Consider the following 20103-nt stretch of genomic DNA (forward strand, 5'->3'; position numbering starts at 1 on the left):
ACAGTGTATTAATTGGCAAATGTATAACCTGAAATAAGGAAACCCCACTCAGAATTACACATGCTACAGATCGGGGAACAACATGTAGGATCGATGAGCGAAAGTAATTGTTGGTTTCTTCTTTGTTAACATTAATGTGTGTTCTGTCGCTTCAGTTTCATCTCTAAAGCACAGTATATTTACTTTTGCTCAATACAGTAAGCACCAGGAGCATGCCTGACGTCGTCGCAAAAAAAATCATGATAGCAACAATACTTTTTTAAATTTTGTGATGCAAGATATTTGCGGTTCTTTTAAGGTCATTTACGGTTAAAAATAACCAAACTTGTCTTAACGAAGAATGCCCGAGTCTTAGACACTTACACTAGTAGTCTCTGTGGAGTAGCTTAATGTAATGGAGAAAAGATAGCACTGGTTGTAATTACAACTCAGAGCCGACAGAGAGTGCTGTAGATCACGGAATGTGTTTTTCGAGAACACCCTTAACTGTACAATTTAGTGCGAGCAATGCATCTCTTTCATTACCGGGGACCGAGTGCCTCGGTCAGCACAATGGATACATACATGTCCTTTATAATTCTTCATCTACCTTACTCGATATGTGGTGCTGTGAGATATTGAGGTTGAAATTTGTGGTGATAACTCTGAGTTACTTGTAGTCTCGAGTTATTTTCAGTGCCTCGATAACGATTGTTCAGGTAGGACTGCAGAATAAATTTAACTGAGATGTTCCTTAAATAGTTGGAACAAGTAGAAAAATAAATTAACATGGGAAAAACCACAGGAAAATGACACAATAACCGAGATAGAAAAGAGGAGATAAAAACTGATAAAGAGGTACAATGATTAAGGAAAGTGTATTTAATGAAACAAGTAGAAAAGGAACAAATGTGAAGCTCAGAAGAAATAACCGAAAATTATCTCCGTCGGATACATATGTTTCACATTGCAGTTGCGCGTGTCTTATACTGTATTGTTAGATTTAGTTAGCTAAGTTCGATTGATTAGAAAACATTAAAAATAAAGTACTTGATGGTTAACTTGTGGAATGCAGCATGAGGCCTTTTCTTCCAGTTGTTGTCAACTGTGAAAAATTAAACATCAAATTTACCAAAGTCACCTACTGCCGTTTAAAACAACTCTTAGGAAAAAAAGTTCTTTATTGGCAAATGGCTGTGGTTACTTCCTAACACCTTAAATCCCACGGATATGTTGAGGTGGCAGTCCACGCTTTCTGCTATTGCCGCAATGCTTGTTTTGATGTGGTACAATTTTCACAGTCACCCGCATTCATTTCCTCGAAATTATGAATTGGGATCCTTCAACCTACAAGTGATGTTGTTTGAATTAACGCCTGGTTACAGATTTCATTTGTTGTAATACTTTCTTGGTGCAAACTTGCTCGAGTAAAAGATTTGGCAGTTTAATTTTTATTGAGCTTACTCCAGTGAAATTAAGTTTCCAATGAATTACAAGCTATGTATACAATATTGTGTAGACATGGTAGTTTTAACGTCTAATAAGCTTACACAATTTTGTCAAATACTCCAATAAAGCAATTCAGTGTTTAAATGAAGAAAGGGAATTGGAATATTATAGGTCTCTATTTACTGAACAACCACAGACGAAAATAAATGGCAAATCTTTCAACACACGGATCCCAGAGCCAGTCCATAATTGGCTAATTTTGGATGAATGTTACAAGAGGACAGCAAACACTATAACCTGGCTGTATGCAGTAGATAATTCATTAGAACATGTCTATTGAACAGAGCTGAGCTTATTTTATTCTCCAATGCAAATCACTGCTGCATTTAAGCACAATGATGTTTATTGAGAAACAGAAGTATCTGAGAAATAATGTTTTATCCTTCAAGTTAGTTTAAACTATTGTAAACTTAAAGCCGCAAATTGACAATGTCTGCATAATATTCCTGTACTTTGACTGAAAGCGTGTTACCTGGAGATAGAGATTGTAAAGACAACTTTTCACAGTCCCTTTACGTTTATTTGGAGCAAAACCTGTACAATGTCAGTTTCAGGAGAACAGCGATAGAGAGACATAAATCTATAGCTCGTATCGTGTATTAAGAGAAAACACAATTCTTGACAATAGAAGGAAACGGGAATTGGAGAACCATTATTCTGAAAAGAACAAGTTGTTTCTTTTTCCAAGATAGCAGATCTGACCTACGCCAACAACCCCCCTCCCCATCCGCCCCCACTCCAGCTATTTGGTCTCCGAACTCAACTTCGATCTGTCCTGAATCCCATGACGAGAAATCCGTTTTATAAGCTATTTGCAGGCTTCGAAAAATACAATTCCTGGACTCTAGCCAAACACCGGATAGATCGAAGCCTTTGGGCAAGAGAAAGAAATCATGAAACCATGGGCAGCTGTTTTATAAAGGGATGAAGACAATCAGCTGGGAGATGACTCAAACATATGGCATACGCCTAGCTGGCGGAATGGACAGACGCTCAGAGCCATTCCTTCAGAAAGAGTCAAGCTGGGATGCAGGGTGTGCAAAGGATTTCCTTCACAGCGAAAGAGAGGGAAGACATAGTACATATTGATAACATAATTGAGGGAATGCACAAAAAAAAAACAAGCCGTTTCTATCCGAAAGTATTTTTCGGTTTTGTGCAGATCAGGGCAAGGCCTGAGTACCAAGAATTATGCTAAAACGGACAAGTGAAATATTTTTATTTCGTATCATTGCCCACATTTTTCATATTTCACGCATGTATTAATGCCTGTTGGCTTTGTGTTTATCGCTGTGAACCCTATTTAATTACACTAGAGTAAATGCCAAAGCTGCCTTGGCGGATATTTTCCAAATTTTCACTAATTTTGATGGCTTCGTCACCAAGCATTAATATCACATTCCTACAATAAGCCTGCGTGTATTCGGTTACATTTATGACAGATCACTGAAGCGTTTCCTTACGGGATTATTGTCAAAAATACATACATATAACTGAAAACCCCCTTTTCAAAGTGACCAATAGCCATCGTTGAGATTACTTAAGGACGGAGATCGTAGGGTGGGTAAGACGTTTACTTCGATTAATGTCCCTTTAGACTTTTATAAACAGTTGCATTGGTAGTGGATTGGATATGTTTGTAATGTCACTATTGATTTAGTGAGGTTACATAACGTCAATATTATACAATATTATCTTAATCCTTTAATTCGTATCGTTGAGAGATTCTGAAACTAGAAAGTTTTTCATTAGTTGGATATTGAAACCATTTTCTCCACAGGTACGTATTTTTTGGAAGGAGAAATGGCTTGGTACATGACCTTTTTATTTGACTTTGACAGTGATCCCAGGGTATGAAGTAATTCATGAGCGTTTGACCAGTGGTTGGCGCTGTGCAGTGTTTCCCCGGCTCAGTAGCTGCAAAACTACTTGACTGATGAACCAAGTCTGAACTTCAATCTTGACTGGAAAAATATCCTAAAGTAGCGTTATTAATAATGGAGAAGCCTATATAATATATTGATGACTTTAATATAAATATATTCGCAGTGTCTTACTCGGACGAGGACTGTACATATATGAGAGGGAGTATGTGCGCGCATAACTGCTCGTTTTCCTCCAATGTTTACAATAGTATTTGCATTCCTTTCAGCTGGCTTAATTAATAGGTAGGGGATATTCACACTAACAATAGTGAGATGTATTTGCTTCTCTTGAAATTCCAGGTAGCTTGGTTTAATGTTTAATGGCCAATATATATCAAATTATTGAGTGTCTTCACTCCGACGGATTTCTGCACATTTGTTGTAAGATAGCTGAAATATTGGCTGTAAGTGCGCGTAGCTGTGTTGCAGGAGTTACATATTTGTGGTTGCGCTAGAACAGAAATGGCGTTTCAGTTGCTACATAAATTTGTGTATAACTTTCCTTCTGAAACAGCATCATTTGGATTTCCGGGTAGATACGGGGAACGCCGTTGGTCAAACATAGGGGATTGGTTCACGTGCAACCAAGAAATCCAAATCCCAGACGTTTATTACAATGTGCTAAACTCGGCACTTTTCTGGGGTTAATTTGCGCGTTTCGTTTCTGGTGAATGCGATCCGGATTATTGGAAGCCACTCTGTTTTACCGAATTCGCTGTCGAGTCTTTCCATACAAAATGGTCTTGGCATTCCCAATTCCGGCTGTTGCAGCAATTGGCATGCAGAAAGCAGAGCATTCCACTGCATATTATAAGCTCATTCTGGTCGTTAACACTGAGTCTTGTGTAAGCTAAACTGAAACAGTCTCTCTGGCGTTCTGCGCACACAGTTGAAGAAATTTCACAAACCGGAGACTGTCTTGTCCATGAGTTGGATTTTACCAAATGACACTGAAGTGAAATAAACGCCATGGCTTTCCGTTAGCTGCAAAGGGCTCTATTGTCAGTATGTCATTCAATGTAGCTTGAAAGTCGAATAAATTACATTTAATGAAAGTGCTCCCAAGATGAATATTATCAGCGATTTCTTCTACTTGGCCTGTCACAAACCACTTCATGGATATCTGATACAATTAGACTGAAGACAGGTAAACGGTTTGAAAAAAAATTGAAAACCTCTTCGAAGTTAATTAGCAAAAAATAAACGAGTTGGAGAAAAGAAAACAGAATTGAATAATAAATAGACAACACGAATCCAAATTAATATAGTGTTACGGAATGAATATTACTAAGAGATTTGTCAGGAGTCTTTTGCTGGTAATACAATAAACGCAACATTCAGGGAAAAATCGGTTGTTGGTTTGCAGTTTGGAATTTAGCTATTTGCTAGGTGCTGAATGGCAGTGTAGGGCAGTAAAACGGGCTGTGGATAATCTAAGCGTTGACAAGATCTATACTCAATTCCACTTTTGCTTTTTGTTAATTAAAGATTTGCCATCAGACTCTGTTAAAACACATCACTCCATCTGTAGCCTGAAGCAGTGATATTCTGCCCGGGAAACAACGGAGCATGATATTTAATAGATACCAAATTCAGCACGATTTCCGGTCCATTTTATCATCATAAGTTGCTTTCACACATTCACATGTAAACAAAGTGCGCCGTGAATTTGAGTTAACATGCAGAAAGACAGCCAGGTGTTCGATAGCTGGAACAAACAAGTTTCAGCCATGTAAAAGCTTCACTTATTTAACGCCGATTTAAATGAAATACTAGAGTGGGTATCACTGTAGCATTTGTGTTACTTGCTTACTTAATGGATATTAATTACAGCGACTTTCCAGGAAGAGACAAAATGATAGATGTCGCTTCTGGATTTACGATTGAGGGAAATGGTCGTTTTGCAATTTTTCTGATTTATTACATCTTTCCGAGATGCAATCGTCTTTACATATAGAGTAACATTTTTCACTGACCAGTTGATAGCCCATGACTAAAGAAGGTTAGTGAGAAAGAGGGACTATTGTGTCAGTAGAGTCACAACCTCATGTTATTATCTAGGCCGAAAAATACACATGAAAAAGGCAGTGATTTAAAAAAATAGAATCGGTCGCCGTCAGTCAAACCACAACATCTTGATTTTTCAAACTGTTGAATTGTGTATAACACAACATCGCATATTCACCCTTTCGGTTTATTCTGGCTACGTCCCTTTGTGTAAACACAAATACGGCAATATTGTGTTTTCTGTGTATTTCACTCTGAGGGGTAAGAAATAATCTGAATTTGAACAGACTTGCTTGAAGTGGGCTGTTGTCCGCACATGCTGTTAACGGTGTTCTTTGTGCGTTTTTTTTGGCGATTTGCCTATAAGACTTATTTCAGCTGACAATGGTTTTCAATTGTTTCACTGAGAGGTTATATTGTACCGGGAAACAAAAGCATAAGCCCACCCTCGTAACAAACAAAACAACTCCGAATTGGTTTTGACATACAGATAAAGTCTTCAAGTATTTTAATTTCGATTATCGGGACTCAGAGGCAGGGGAAGTAATGAGAGTGAGAGATAGACTCATATCGGGCCCTGCGATCAGGAACATATTTGTAAAGCCCAAGGCAATCCGGCAGAGTACAAAAAGGCAACATGCAGACACACCGATGTAACAAAGCAAACAAATTCCCAGATCAGTCATTATTTTTGAACCCATTTCATGGTGGAGCGTCGTGTTTTGGAAAGTTGCTACATGTGTACAGCAATGATAACGCGAATCCCACTCCAGCTCCAGATGGCAGTCTGGACCTGGATGCACCAGTGCAATGGGAATAATGACACAAACTCGGCCACATGCTTGTTAAAATGAACAGACAAGAATATAAAACATTGCATTTCCCTGTAGAAATACAACAGCCGTGAGAACAGCCTTTCAAGCCGATGGCAATTTGCACTTTGAAAATCACAAAGTGATATATTTTCGCACATTATAAACGATTTGACCTAATCAATTACCGAAATTGCTTTAGGCAAACATCACATTTGTTAAGATGTGTATAAGGATTTCTTCCCCACTGTGGATGCTGCTGACAATTCAATATTGCCAATACCGTACGATTACTCCGCAATGGGCAGTGACGAGTATTCGAAAACATTGGATTGTGGAGTTGCTTCGCCCATCTCCATGCTGCAAAACAAAATCAGCGGCTGCGCCTAAATACCGAAATCGGACCTAACTAGCGACGGCCTAAGCAAACAAGTTTATAAGTTACACGACACAATGTGGAGTTGGCAGTTCTTGCTATCTGTAAGTTGCACGATTCGTTTTAACAAGAATCAGTTTTCTCTCATCGTGCAATTTTGCGGTTAACATCATACTTGCTGTCTGCGTTTCCTCCAGATTTACAAATAGAAGATGGAAATTGTGCTATGGACAATAACCATTAGCGGGTTTTCTTGGGAATAGTGGCCTGGGAGTTGTTGGGACAGTGGCGATAAATGATTGGTTCTCAAGATTCAACGTTCTTACCCTGTAACATTTTCCTTTGAGCAAAAAAAAACACTGATGGGTGAACCGCGTACTGTGTGTTACTGCAACATTTCATAATACTCGCCGTCGTTCTAAAAAGTACATTTTCCGATCTGATTCTTTCTGGATATGTTCCATCCCACTATCACTTCTCTGTTGTATCTGCTATCAAACGACACGAATAGGAGAGGCGTTACCTAAACAACACCATTTCAAACTACCTACAACTTTCAAATGACACAATTAAAACTATATAATTCTTACATAAAGATAATTACAAACAAGAACAATTTCTCGTCGAAACTAAACCACTGATTGTGGAGCATTTTGAGAAATGCTCAGGACATGATCGCAAAGTTCTTCCTAAATAAACAAGTTACAGAGATAGCAGGAACTGCAGATGCTGGAGAATCTGATATAACAAGGCGTAGAGCTGGATGAACACAGCAGGCCAAGCAGCATCAGAGGAGCAGAAAAGCTGACGTTTCGGGTCTAGACCCTTCTTCAGAAAAAGCTTTCCTGCTCCTCTGACGCTGCTTGGCTGGCTGTGTTCATCCAGCTCTACACCTTGTTATATCCTAAATAAACAATCCGTTTCGTTTAAGAATCAGTGGACACGAACTTGATAAATCTGATATCCATATTCTTTTCCATAGCCCACCATTGACACACCAAACACAGTCTACATTTCGCTCACAAACGACAGATTCAGCTAAAATGCAAAAGTGTAATCTCCCTAATATTCTAACCATTGTATTGAAATCGTAATGTGCAGTCCCCCAAATGTGTTTGTGTTTGGCTGCCAGTCGACCACGCGTTTGATCATGCCTTCGCTTGCCCGGGCCTTCATATCTGCAATCCTCTCCCGAAAGCTCCTCGCAGCTCTACCTTTCTCTACTCTTTTAAAATTCCCATTCAAAGCGACCTCTTTGGCCATTCCTCCCGAATGTCTCCAGCTATAAATCGGCAACCAGGTTGTGGTGCACCAATATCCCAATAACGATATTTTGACCTAATTTTAAAAGGATTCTGTTGACCTTTTGAGTTTGTTCCAATGCCCCACCAGGGCCTGTCTAAACCATTACTGTTCAGTTACAAGAGTAGAAATCGGTCTTCCTCTTGTCTGCTGATAAAATGGGCCGGAAATTGTGATGGATTAAGTATCACGTTCCTTCAATACACTGTGGGATGTTTACTCGACTCTTAAACAGGAAGTTACTTTGAGGTAAGAAAGCACGAAGATTGGTGAGTAGTTCAGTTGAAATGACTAACCGTAGGAAAGCTGCAATATTAATGAGAGGGCGAAGGCTGACTAACACTCTAAAACCAGTTGGGTGCTGTAATCTTATAAGATAAAGGTACATGTGGTCTGCACTACCTGCACTCATCGCAATCTTCTCCCTGACAAGCTGTTTCACTGCTGTTGCCTGTAACATCCATTAAATTATCATAAAAAGGGTTTTGCCAGAACCAAATACTTGCAAAAAACCCGATTCAGCCTTCAATCTGTGCTGTTGACCTTTAGTGGCCACAATCTTGTTACAATAAATTGTTCCACATTGCGCAGTATAGGACGGTCGCACGGTACGGCCTGCAGCTTTCAAATATTGACAGAATTATTAACAGAACTAATACTAGCTGCAGTATTTTTCTGTTTTTTCTCAGGTGCACGCCTTTAAGAAGTCTCGGAAAATTGCGAGCCTCTGTTTGTAGAGTACAAGGGAGATTTGTTCATAAACAGAAATTGCTGGAAAAGGTCAGCAGGTCTGGCAGCATCTGCAGAGAGAAAGCAGAGTTAACGTTTCGGTTAGCGTGACCATTCCTCAGAGCTGATGGTAGCTAGGAAAATGTCAGTTTATATGCAGAAGATAGGGTTGGGGGAGGGTGTAAAGAGTAAGCAATAGGTGAGGATAGAGCTCAATGAGAGACAAGAGCAGTTAGATAAAGGAGCGGACAACGATCGACGGAGAGTATTTCCGGATCTATTAGTGGTTATAAAGATATCGCTACTATACTACTCTCTTAACCGAGAGAGACAGTTGGTGGTGGCTTAACCTGCGGGTCATCTTGCATATGGTGAGGTATGAGGTGGCAGCTTGAGAAGCTGAGACTTCCACGTAATCTTAGTCTGTGCAGGAATTCTGCATTGCAAACCAACCATCCAGCCAACTGAGCTGACTGACCCCCAGTGGGTACAACAGGCCATCAAAATATGACATTTGGGTGTTTTACCATTTTGGGTCACTAATGGCAACTGAAAAGATTAGGAAGAGAAAATTCTCCTACGTGTCTTCCCTGATCCTATTTCCTCAGCTGATGGCGGAGCAAGGACTCCGGGCTGTAGTAGGCTTGGAGTGAGGACTTTGCAAATGCCTTGCATAAGTCCTGGAGATGTGTTTGGGACCATGGCCAATGAAGATGAACTCTATTTAATTACTTTATTTTTATTTTGTACCTCAAACATGGCACTGAATTATGGCGACAGAGCACTTTTTGTTGTATCTTCCTACATATATGTGACAGTAAATCATTCATTCATTCATTCATTATAATGCATTTGTGATCCCAGTATAACGTTGTCCACAAGGCCCAAGCTAGTTGTTAGCAACATGAAGAAAAGAAAGATTTGAGGCACAGAAAAAGACCATTCAACCTATGATGACCACACAAAGTTCTGGTCATCCTGCTATAGGAAGGATATTATTAAATTGGAGAGGGTTTAGAAAAGATTTACCACAATGTTGCTGGGACTGCAGGGCTTGAGTTATAAGGTTAGGCTGGATTGGCTAGGACTTGATTCACTGGAACATATGAGGTTGAGGGGTGACTTTATAAGAGGTTTATAAAATCATGAGGGACATAGATAAAATGAATAGCAAAGGTCTCTTTCCCTGAGATGGGGGAGTTCAAAACTAGGGGATATATTTTTAAGGTGAGAGAAGAACGATTTAAAAGGGACCTGAGGGGCAACATTTTCACACAGAGGGTGGTTTGTACATGGATTGAATTGCAAGAGGAAGTGGTAGAAGTAGGTACAGTTACAACATTTAAAAAGGATTTGAATAGGTACATGAATAGGAATCTTTTAGAGGGGTATGAACCAAATGCAGACAAATGGGACTAATTTATTTTGGGAAACTTGGTTGGCATGAATGAGTTGGACCAAAGGGTCTGTTTTTCTATTGTATGACTCTATCTCCCAGCTCTTAGGAATAAGCCTATAGATTCTGTTGTTTAAATGCAATGACAGAATTCTGCCTCTATCAGACTTGCCTCACCCGCTTATGAATGAACAAAAAGACTCAAATCCCCTTTAGTCCTTTTACAATTTATTTTAAAAAAAGTGTCTCCTGCTGATTTTCTTCTCTGCCAATGGAAATAAATCCTTTCTATTCCACATTTCCAGGTCTCCACACTAATTAAATGGCCATTCATCTTTCTTTATTGCAAAAAAAAATGACTATTATCTGCTGGACTTTATAACCCAAGCCTCAGTCAATAAAGGCAAATATTCCATAAATATAAAAACAGAAGTTGCTGGAAAAGCTCAGCTGGTCTGGCAGCATCCGTGAAGAAAAAAATCAGAGTTAATGTTTGGGTCCGGTGACCCTTCCTCAGAACAGTTGTGAGGAAGGGTCACCAGACCCGAAACATTAACTCTGATTTTTTTCTTCATGGATGCTGCCAGACCTGCTGAGATTTTCCAGCAACTTGTTTTTTCTTCCTGATTTACAGCATCAGTAGTTCTTTCAGTTTTTATTTCATAAGATTACTTGATCACCTTATTCACCTGCTATCTGCAAGGATCTGTACATGTACACTGCAAGATCTCAGTTCATTTATTTCTATGTGTATTCCCTGGTCTTATTTGTCTTTCACAAAGCAATTAATTTACACTTCTCCAGACTCAGTTCCATTTGTCACTTTTTACCCAGTTGACCAGACATTTGATATCGTCCTGCAGTCTACAGCATTACTTTATTAGCCACTTAGCAAACATTTGCATCAGCTCGAAATTTAATAATCATGCCCCCTGAAATTTAGCCTAAATCATTGGTATATACCATGAACAGCAATAAATGTCATACTGTGCCCCAAGTCACCATATTGGAGGATATTTTCCAGTCATAAAAATACCAATCAACCATAACAATTCGCTTACATCACTGAGACAATTTTGTATCCAGCTTCCAATTTTTTTGGACCCCATGGGCTTTTGCTTTTCTGACCACGTTGCCATGTGGGATCTTGTTAATAGCCTTGTGAAAATCCATGTGGAGTTTTTCAGACATATTCCCTTCACTAATCCTCTTTGTTAGCTTCTCAAAGAAAATGTAGTTTAACATAAACTTCTTGTCACAAATTCATATTAAATGTCCTTGATTAATTCACATCTTTGTAAAATATGGTGCCTCACAATATGTTCCAGTAATTTGCATGCCTCTAACGTTAAGCTGACAACTACATGAAATTAGCAGACCTTCAGTCCTTCAGTACCATGCCTTTAACCAGAGTGGATGGAAAACATGGTCAGGGCCTTCGTTCAGCAACCTGGAAAATATTTAATCTGAGCCTGGTAATTTTTCCACTATCACAAATGCCAGTCACTTTACTATATCATCTCACATTACATTTATTTCATTCAATATTTTCACACATTTCCTTCTTAACTACAATGTCTGCATTATCATTTGTCATGCAAGATGCAAAGTATATGTTGAGAACCATGCCCACACCTTCTGCCTCCACACAACTATCTCTTTTGTTCTCCATTGATCCCAAACTCTCCTCTGTAATCTAAATACATTTTTGTTAAATGAATTTACTTATTTTCATGTCTTCTCTTTGCTTTCTTAATTTACTTTTTATATGACTTTCAACTTTGAGCCATATTGAACTCTTGGCATTTGACGTAGAATTCCAGCCCTCTGCCACCCCCACCCCATTTCATTCAAATGTGCTTTTAAGATAACTGGAGGAGTTTGTTAACATTTATGAGTTTAACTTGCACTTGTGGAATTATGTTGAAATTTTCTCATGCTTTGGCTACACATGCATTTCACTGAACACAAGCCTTTTACTGTCAAAGAGGAATATTGGCTGGATAGAAAATCAAGGCATGGTATCAATGTCAAGGTCACAAAAAGTCACATTTGTACATTTTGCTGTCATTTAATATCAGAAGGCTCAGCATATTCTAGTAACTATGTAGCACAGTTATAACAGACCAGCTGATGACAATGCAGCTTAGTACAAAATCATTTAATTTCAGAATCAGGGCAGATCCTGATGTTTTGAAGACAGTAAGGACTGCAGATGTTGGAAGCTAGAGTCAATAAATGTGGAGCTGGAAAAGCACAGCAGGTTAGACAGCATCCAAGGAACAGATATACAGAAGTGGGAAATGTTTGGAAATTGACTACTGTTTAAAAGCAACTTGTATTTATATGAAACCTTCTGTGCAGCCAACTCTCCCAAGATGCTTTGTGGGAGCTCGGTCAAATTAAAACTGATACCAAGCCAGAAAAAAATGTTGAGGTGAGATGACCAAATGTTTGGTTTTGAGGACCATCTTAAAAGGGAGAAGGAGAAGCAGAGGTTTAAGGATGGAACTGTACAGTTGAAGGCTAAGGCAGCTGAAATTTCTGCCACCAAGGGAGGCAAAATGAAACTAGAGGATGCACAAAAGGCAATGATTGGAGGGGTATAGAGATCTCAAAAATTAAGAGTGGGAAACATGATGTAGATGGAGGTGTGAGCCATGGAGGAATTTGTTAATGAAAACAACAAATGCTGGAGGTCACAGTGGGTCAGACAGCATCCATGGAGACAGAACAAGGAGCAAATTACAGCAGATGCTGGAATCTGCATTGAAATTTGTTAACTTTAGGATTAATGATTAAATGAATAATCTTGAATTTTCGCTTAGAATATCAAAGAAGGGTTCTTATAATTGATGCAATCCATTCTACCATGTTTCGTGCGACAAAAGAGTAACTCCTGTTATTCTGAACAAGCTGGTTCGTGCAATCTATTTTATACTTGTGAATACAAGTGTCATTATTAAACTACATTGAAGGAGATTTTACAACTATGAAGGAAAGTCAAGTTAGGGTATTAGCGTTGCTTGCTATTTCCATGCTAATTGTCTTCAGTCGTTTGGGATATGTGGATTATTTGAAGTATCCCATCACTGGTGAAACAATTTCGATGTAATTTCGACTATAAAGAATATTGAGCCCACAGAAGCGTAGTATAGGTCACGTGGTAGGATTCTTATGCAATATCTCCCGAACTTGGCACTTCTGAAGTCACACATTAACAGGCTTGCACCAGGCTGCGATGACCCATTCCAATAAAAAAAGGATGACATTACGCGATAATAATGTTAAAAGAATCGCACGGTCCTAGAATTGAGGCGACCAGCACCTTCACTAAGTGATTAATACGAGGCGGAGGTAAGACTGAGTGGCAGGTGGAGTTTTTAGTTTTTGTGTGAGTTTCCTATTTCCATCACTTTATTGTTCTGAGAATATTTTGCAGAGCTAGACGTCACCCATACAATCTGAAAAGACATAATTGCAAAAAAGTGTTGCGTTTATTCGAACATTAGCTGTCTAGTCGGTTTCTCAATTTATCCAGTCTTCAATGTTAAATTAAGCTGGACTGAATTCATTCTGTATTTGAGGCTACTTTGCAAGTACCGCCATCTTGCAAAAGGCATAGCTCCTGGAGAGTTGATACCTGTGTTACCAGTATTCACCTCGTGAGGGATGTCCCCGCGCAGAAGTCAGAAACTTATCTGTCGTTTCAGGCCGGAGTAAACTAACTAAACTACTAGGAATCATTAATATGTGGGAATGGATTTAGGATGTAAGAATAATTCCGAAAGGTTAATTTATTTCCAGTCCTGCATTCTGAATGGTTCTGGCCATTAATAGTGAACGTAAAGTAAATACAGTCAGGAAAGGCAAAGAATGACATTTTTAGACTGCATAAATAAAAGGGTTTGATATCATTTTAGAATACACTTTCCGTGAGACAGCATCGTAAAGCTGCATTCCAAAGCAATATACTGATTATGTACAGGTTCTAGATTGATCGGGCCATGTAACATTGATCCACTTATCCAGCTTCTGTCGATTTTCACATTGTAGATAGCCTTTGCAAGCCATTATAAGCGTATTTCTGAAAATGAGCGAAAGACAAAGTAATGCAGCCAATGCAAAGTCTGTAAGTCAACTGACTTTCAATAACTGTAGGAAACAATTAAACGTCTTGTGATAGCGGGGGGGAGACGTTTAAACCTGTCCAAGAAGCTCGAGCAAGGAGGCTGTACACTTATTGCATCAGTTTTATTTAGATCATCTCCACGTATAACGTCCAAGATCACACAAGTCATTTCTTCAACTCCTTCAAGACAGTGAGCATATTAACTCGAAATTTATTCCTATCCTGCCTAATCACGAAAATGTAAAGGGTTGCCAATTTGTGTGAGAAACTTCGGACCTTACTCTTCAGAGTTGTTTGAGCCGTCAGAGTCTACCCACTAACATCAGAATCATTTGCCTGGCTTATAAAATACGTTAAATGGGTGGTGCATGGATTGTACGATAGAAATAAGACACTTCTTAGGTTATAAGGAACAATTCATACATTTCTTTTGTATTTGAACTGTTGAGGAGCTTTGTCGTTTGAACTAACGCAAATTGGTGCATCCGAGAATATTATCATTACCATATAAATATTTGAACAATTTTTGCATCGACGGTTGCACGATATATTTTCATAATTGTACCTTGTTTTACAGCCCTCTACGGTTTTTTTTGCTCGCCATTTTGTTACCTACACGACACAAAGGGTAATTGGAAGTAACCCATTTAGAGGCTGTTTCTAATTGTTATCAGTAGGCAAATTTTCTCTTTGGCGTGTTTTTTTTTCCAGGGACACAGTAATGTAACTGTGTATCCCAGAACAGTTGGTTAACGACTGCTTCTTTGCTTTAATGAGGTTTTTAACTGAACATTAACAATTTACTCCCATGATTTCACAATAAGTTTCACCACATTTGCAGGATTTGGGCTTATACGGCACTAATGTGTCGAACCTACATGGATTCGTAAACGCCGCATCTATCTCTTTCCTACGAGCTGTTAATTAGCTCTTGCGATTTATAGTTCCATAAATCTACAATGCAATAATTAAGTCTATGCAGTGGATAATAAAATGTCTGAGTATTTCAGTTACAAGAACAGAAATAGGGACAGAGCAGGAACAGGCCAGGCGATGTTTGAAATCCACAATCTGCACAAAAACACATTTTATTGTGAACATCCCAAATGCGATACCGTTTCTTCGTGCGTTCTTTATTCTTCTGACAGGACCATAAAATTGGCTTGTCTCGGTCTAATCTAGGAATAACATCCCCCCATAGAAAGGCTCTCTGAGAAGCCTCTTAGTTAATTCCAAAGAGCGGGTCAGTGGCAAACTGACGGATAGATAACCTTCCAAATGCAATACTTTCAAAAGGATCAGCACTCAAGCGAAGTGATCATACACACTGCTAGACACCATGCTACTCTTGTTGTGGTCTTCTCTATTTGAAAATAAGAGGCGATCCAAGGTAATTTACTACAATCCTATGAACACTAATCTTCTATTGACATACCGCACCTCCTGAGAGAGAGCAGTTGACGCGTATCTGTCATTGAATGCATGGTTATTGACAGACAAGGCTGTGATTCATGGCGCTTTCCATCAATGAGACGTAATTATAATTGAGTTTATTGTGAAATTAATATAGAGGCTTCTCTGGCAATATGTTGTTATTTAGCTACATTCAACATCACAGAGCGAAATAGATGCTAGTCCACACAAATAAACTTCCCTCCTCTAGTTATACAGTTTTCGCTGTTTGATTTTATACGATGAAATAGTCATACATGTCGAGAGCTATACGCTTTATTACCACCAATATTCGGATTAACATTTTTATATGAGATTGAATTGATGAGTAACGATTGTTACTCAGAGATAATCTTGTTCAGATCGGTAACGTGCAACTTTTATGAACAGATCATTTAAACATGTTGGATTCATAACTCTTCTAACCCGCAGAAGCCAACGACAGATCACGAAGATTCCTGGGATTTCAATGGCTTGCCCACTCGCATGTTGTGAGTGCAGGATCGCATTTGCAACGCAAAGTGACTGTCTTTTGCTGCCTAGTTAGGACGCTGCTTTCTTCTGTGTGCTCAGATCCAACTTTGGTCACACTCATTCCTTCATCCTATCCCAGCTCAATGAAGAGGTGGGTGGGTGGGGGACATGACAACAACTTATTTGAGTAGTGGGGATGAGGCGGGGTATGCCTTTTATGCAATTTATTTAAAAATGGTTTGCAGTGTAGATGCTTTCAAGCATGCACACAAAAGAATGCCTCAAATTAATTGGACTGTCAAATAGCTCGCACCGTTGTCACTGTGAAGTTCTGTAATTCGCTGTCAAAAGGCCAAATAGTCTATTTGAGGAGGTGGCACCTAATTACAGACTCGTTTGTTGCTCGATCAATGGTATCTTTATGCAGGGGTTTCACCTAATGCATTTCGGTTGTGCCTTTCACTATCTCTGAGCATTCCAAAACACTTTGCAGCCAATTAAGTACTTTCGAAACGAAGTCAGTGCTGTCGGAGAGAACAGAAACGCCTCACATTCACCTCAGTGTTGCTCAGTGAGAAGTTGCATCTGAATGCCCGCCGTAATGACTTGGCATGCTGAGAAATCTGAAGCAAACTGAAATCTTATTTTTAACGCAGAGCCATAAATGGGAGTTCCAGTTACCTAATATAAAACAGAACGTCCTGGAGAAATTCGGCAGGCCTGGCAGAAGAATGGAGCCAAAACTTCGAATCCACAACGGAACTGGTGTAATATCGGACTCAAAATGTTAACTCTGTATTTCACTCCACCTAAGCTGTCAGATCTGCTGCGTTTCTCCAGCATTTTTCGGTTTTTATTTCAGTTTTCCTGCATCCCCAATATTTCACTTTTATTCATGACATATTAATAGCCTGGGGATAATACAGCTGTACCTGGCTGTAACGCACTTTTAGGGGTAGATTTACCTGCCTCTGCTGTTGCATAATGCCCATTTCTCTTGGTATGAAAATCAGGAAAGAGACTGAAATCATTTTGTATTTGTGCGCCATCCAAACAAGCTCATCAGGACCATACAAACGAGGCAACTAATATGGAATTTCTTGTTTCCTGTCTCAACCTCCAGTGACTGTCCTTTGTTATCAAGAGAGGCAAAGCAGAGGCTGCTGGGGGAGTCCAGAGCAAAAAGGTTTACATTTTCTGAGTACTTTTAAATTCCGTTTAATGTTCCCAGGACATTAATGTGTTATGATTCTATAGTCACTACTAAGCCAGAACTTTCAGTTGATGGCTGAAAGGGTGATAGGATAGGATTTCAACTTTTGAGGTGTTTACTGTAATAAAAGATTTAAAGCAGTACCAACGAAACACTAGTAGAAAATCAGAATACTGCAGGTGTTGCAAATATGTAACAGAAATAGAAAAAGTTGAGAAAAGACTCAGCAGTTTGGGCAGCATCTGTGTAGAAAAAGAAACAAACAACATTTTTGACTTGTAACACTTCAGCAGAGCTTGAGGTGTGTGGAATAAGGACAAATAAAAGCCTTGTGTTAAAGTGGAAGACAGAAAAAACTGTATGACAGGAAAGCAAGACCTCTAGGGCCAAGTGGAATGGAGAAGCAGCAAGAAAGTAATCAAAGAATCAAAAGATGTCTTTGGAGCGGGGTACTGCTGGCTGAAAGAATAAAAAAAATTAAATGAGCAAAGAAAATGAAACAACATTTTGATGGAGTTTATTGGCTGAAAGTTGTTCAGCTCAATGTTGAATCTTGATGGTTGTAAAGTACCCAATTGCAAGTTGAGGTCCGTTCTTGAAGCTTATGTTGAACCTCACTGGGATTGTAGAGCAGGTCAAGGACAGGTGTAAGCTGGACAGCAAGATGGAGAATAAAATGACATTCTTTACAGCACAGAAGGTAATGCAATGGTTTGCAGACATAAATTACATTCCTCTTTAAGTAGACATTCAATTCTCCCAAATCAGTCTCAAAAAATTACTTTTGCTGGTGAAGTTTCTTTTCCTTTCTTAGCTTGAAAACTTATTATTCCAGAATCCCTTCACAGTGCAATGTGGAGAAGGATTGTGGAGATTAGTAGATTACGTATATTCCATAGATAGTAGTTTGGAAACTTCCACTGGAGATCCTCCCTCTTGTGCAAACTTCATTCTAACTGCTTGCAATATTGGTCTTCCCTATCAAAGCATGAACTTCCATTCACATACCAGCGCAGTGAATCACAAGATATTTTCAATGTCTACTTACTTTCTCTTTCCTAGGCCCAGGTAGACCAAATTTTACGTGATATTCAGTGATATTTTAGCAAAGAAAGCCCCCTGATATCATAACGGTTTCTGGTATGCCCTTTCTATCTTGAAACGCATGCTCATAGCAACACAAATTAGATGAGCCTTGTATCCAGGTAAAAATGCTCATTAAATAACTCTGAGGCTACAACCTTCCTTTGTCTTGGAAGTAACTAGATGGTTTAAAGTGTGACGGTTTACAACCCAACATTCTGAACATTTTTTTGTGCCTTTGGAGATTGCTCATCTGTTGTTAGCATACAGGCTGCTGCTATTATCCCCAAGAGCAAACATCTTCCTCTCAGTAAAACAATATGGAGCCCTTTAATCTATAACAATCAAACCATATAGACCTACTGTCAAGTAGGCTTCAGAACAGATTACATGACCCAGCCCCCCATCATTTTACCTTAATGTAATGACACAGTTATAAAAATTAACCTTATAGACCTCATAATTATGATAAACGTCAATTCAAGATCTTTTGGCTGTTAATTGCCATGATTGACTAGGACATTCCAATTGCATTTATTCAACAGCAGTTTCAGACATCAAAGTTTGCTGCTCTGCTTCATTTTCCTGTAAATCATACAGCATAGAAGGCCTGTCATTCTTGGTCTAGAACAAAAGAAGAAGCAGAGAACCCTACCTCTAACTCTTTAGAGTAGCAGTAAAAGTTACAGTCAATACAAAGTTTTAAAAGTTCACAGAAAATATAAAATTGTATCCCAGTTATATGCTGTGACCCATATGTTCTACACCAGGGTGCGAGTTCATAAAAAGAGAAAAAACAAACAGGGGTAGGACTTATACAATTAAAATTAGGGCCCCGGGTAATGTTATAGAACAGAGAGACCTAGGGATTCAGGTACATAATTCTTTGAAGTTTGCACCACATGTTGATAGGGTGGCTAAGCATTTGGCATGCTTGCCTTCATTACTCAGACCTTTGAGTATAGGAGTTGGGATGTTATGTTGAGGTTGTACAGGATGTTGGGAAGGCCTCTTCTGGAATACTGTGTCCAGTTCTGGTCACCCTTTTATAGGAAGGATATTATTAAGCTAGAGAGGGTTCAGAAGAGATTTACCATGATGTTGCTAGGAAAGGAGGGTTTGAGTTATAGTGAGAGGTTGGATAGGCTGGGACATTTTTCATCGGAGCGTAGGAGGTTGAAGTGTAATCTTATGGAGATTTATAAAATCATGAGGGGTATAGATAAGGTGAATGTCAGGAGTCTTTTCCCCAGCGTGGGGGATTTCAAGACTAGTGGGCATATTTTTAAACTGAGAGGAGAAAGATTTAAAAAAGACATGAGGGGCATTTTTTTTACACAAAGTGTGGTTCATAAATGGAATGAACTTCCAGAGGATATGGTGGATGCAGGTATGGCTACAATATTTAAAAGACATTTAGATAAGTACATGAATAAGAAATGTTTGGAGGCATATGGGTCATGTACAGGCAGGTGGGACTAGTGTAATTTGGGATTATGGTTGGCATAGACTGGTTGGATCAAAGGGTCTGTTTCCATGCTGAATGACTTGGTGTCTCTTTGAGAGCACATGCCTGGGCTTTTGTGGATTTGCATAGAGATTACCACGTACACCTGGTTTGTACTGGAACTGGTGCAAATATGATAATAAGTCAACAACTTGAAACCCTAAGTTTATAAAAAGAAAAACTGTAATTCAAGAAACATTTAGTTAT

The 20103-nt window shown here is 39.0% G+C and overlaps 1 protein-coding gene across 1 annotated transcript in view; it reads left to right on the forward strand.

The window, feature by feature from the left end:
• The first annotated feature begins 4084 nt into the window (after positions 1-4084).
• Positions 4085-20103, forward strand: part of nxph1 (neurexophilin 1) — a 123774-nt gene continuing 107755 nt past the window's right edge. Inside the window, exon 1 of the mRNA XM_048608385.1 lies at positions 4085-4258. Coding sequence (XP_048464342.1) covers positions 4085-4258 — 174 coding nt within the window. The remainder of the gene's footprint in view (positions 4259-20103) is intronic.

This window comes from Rhincodon typus, chromosome 2, assembly GCF_021869965.1.
Source record: "Rhincodon typus isolate 14 chromosome 2, sRhiTyp1.1, whole genome shotgun sequence".
In the NCBI taxonomy this organism is placed as follows: Eukaryota; Metazoa; Chordata; class Chondrichthyes; order Orectolobiformes; family Rhincodontidae; genus Rhincodon; species Rhincodon typus.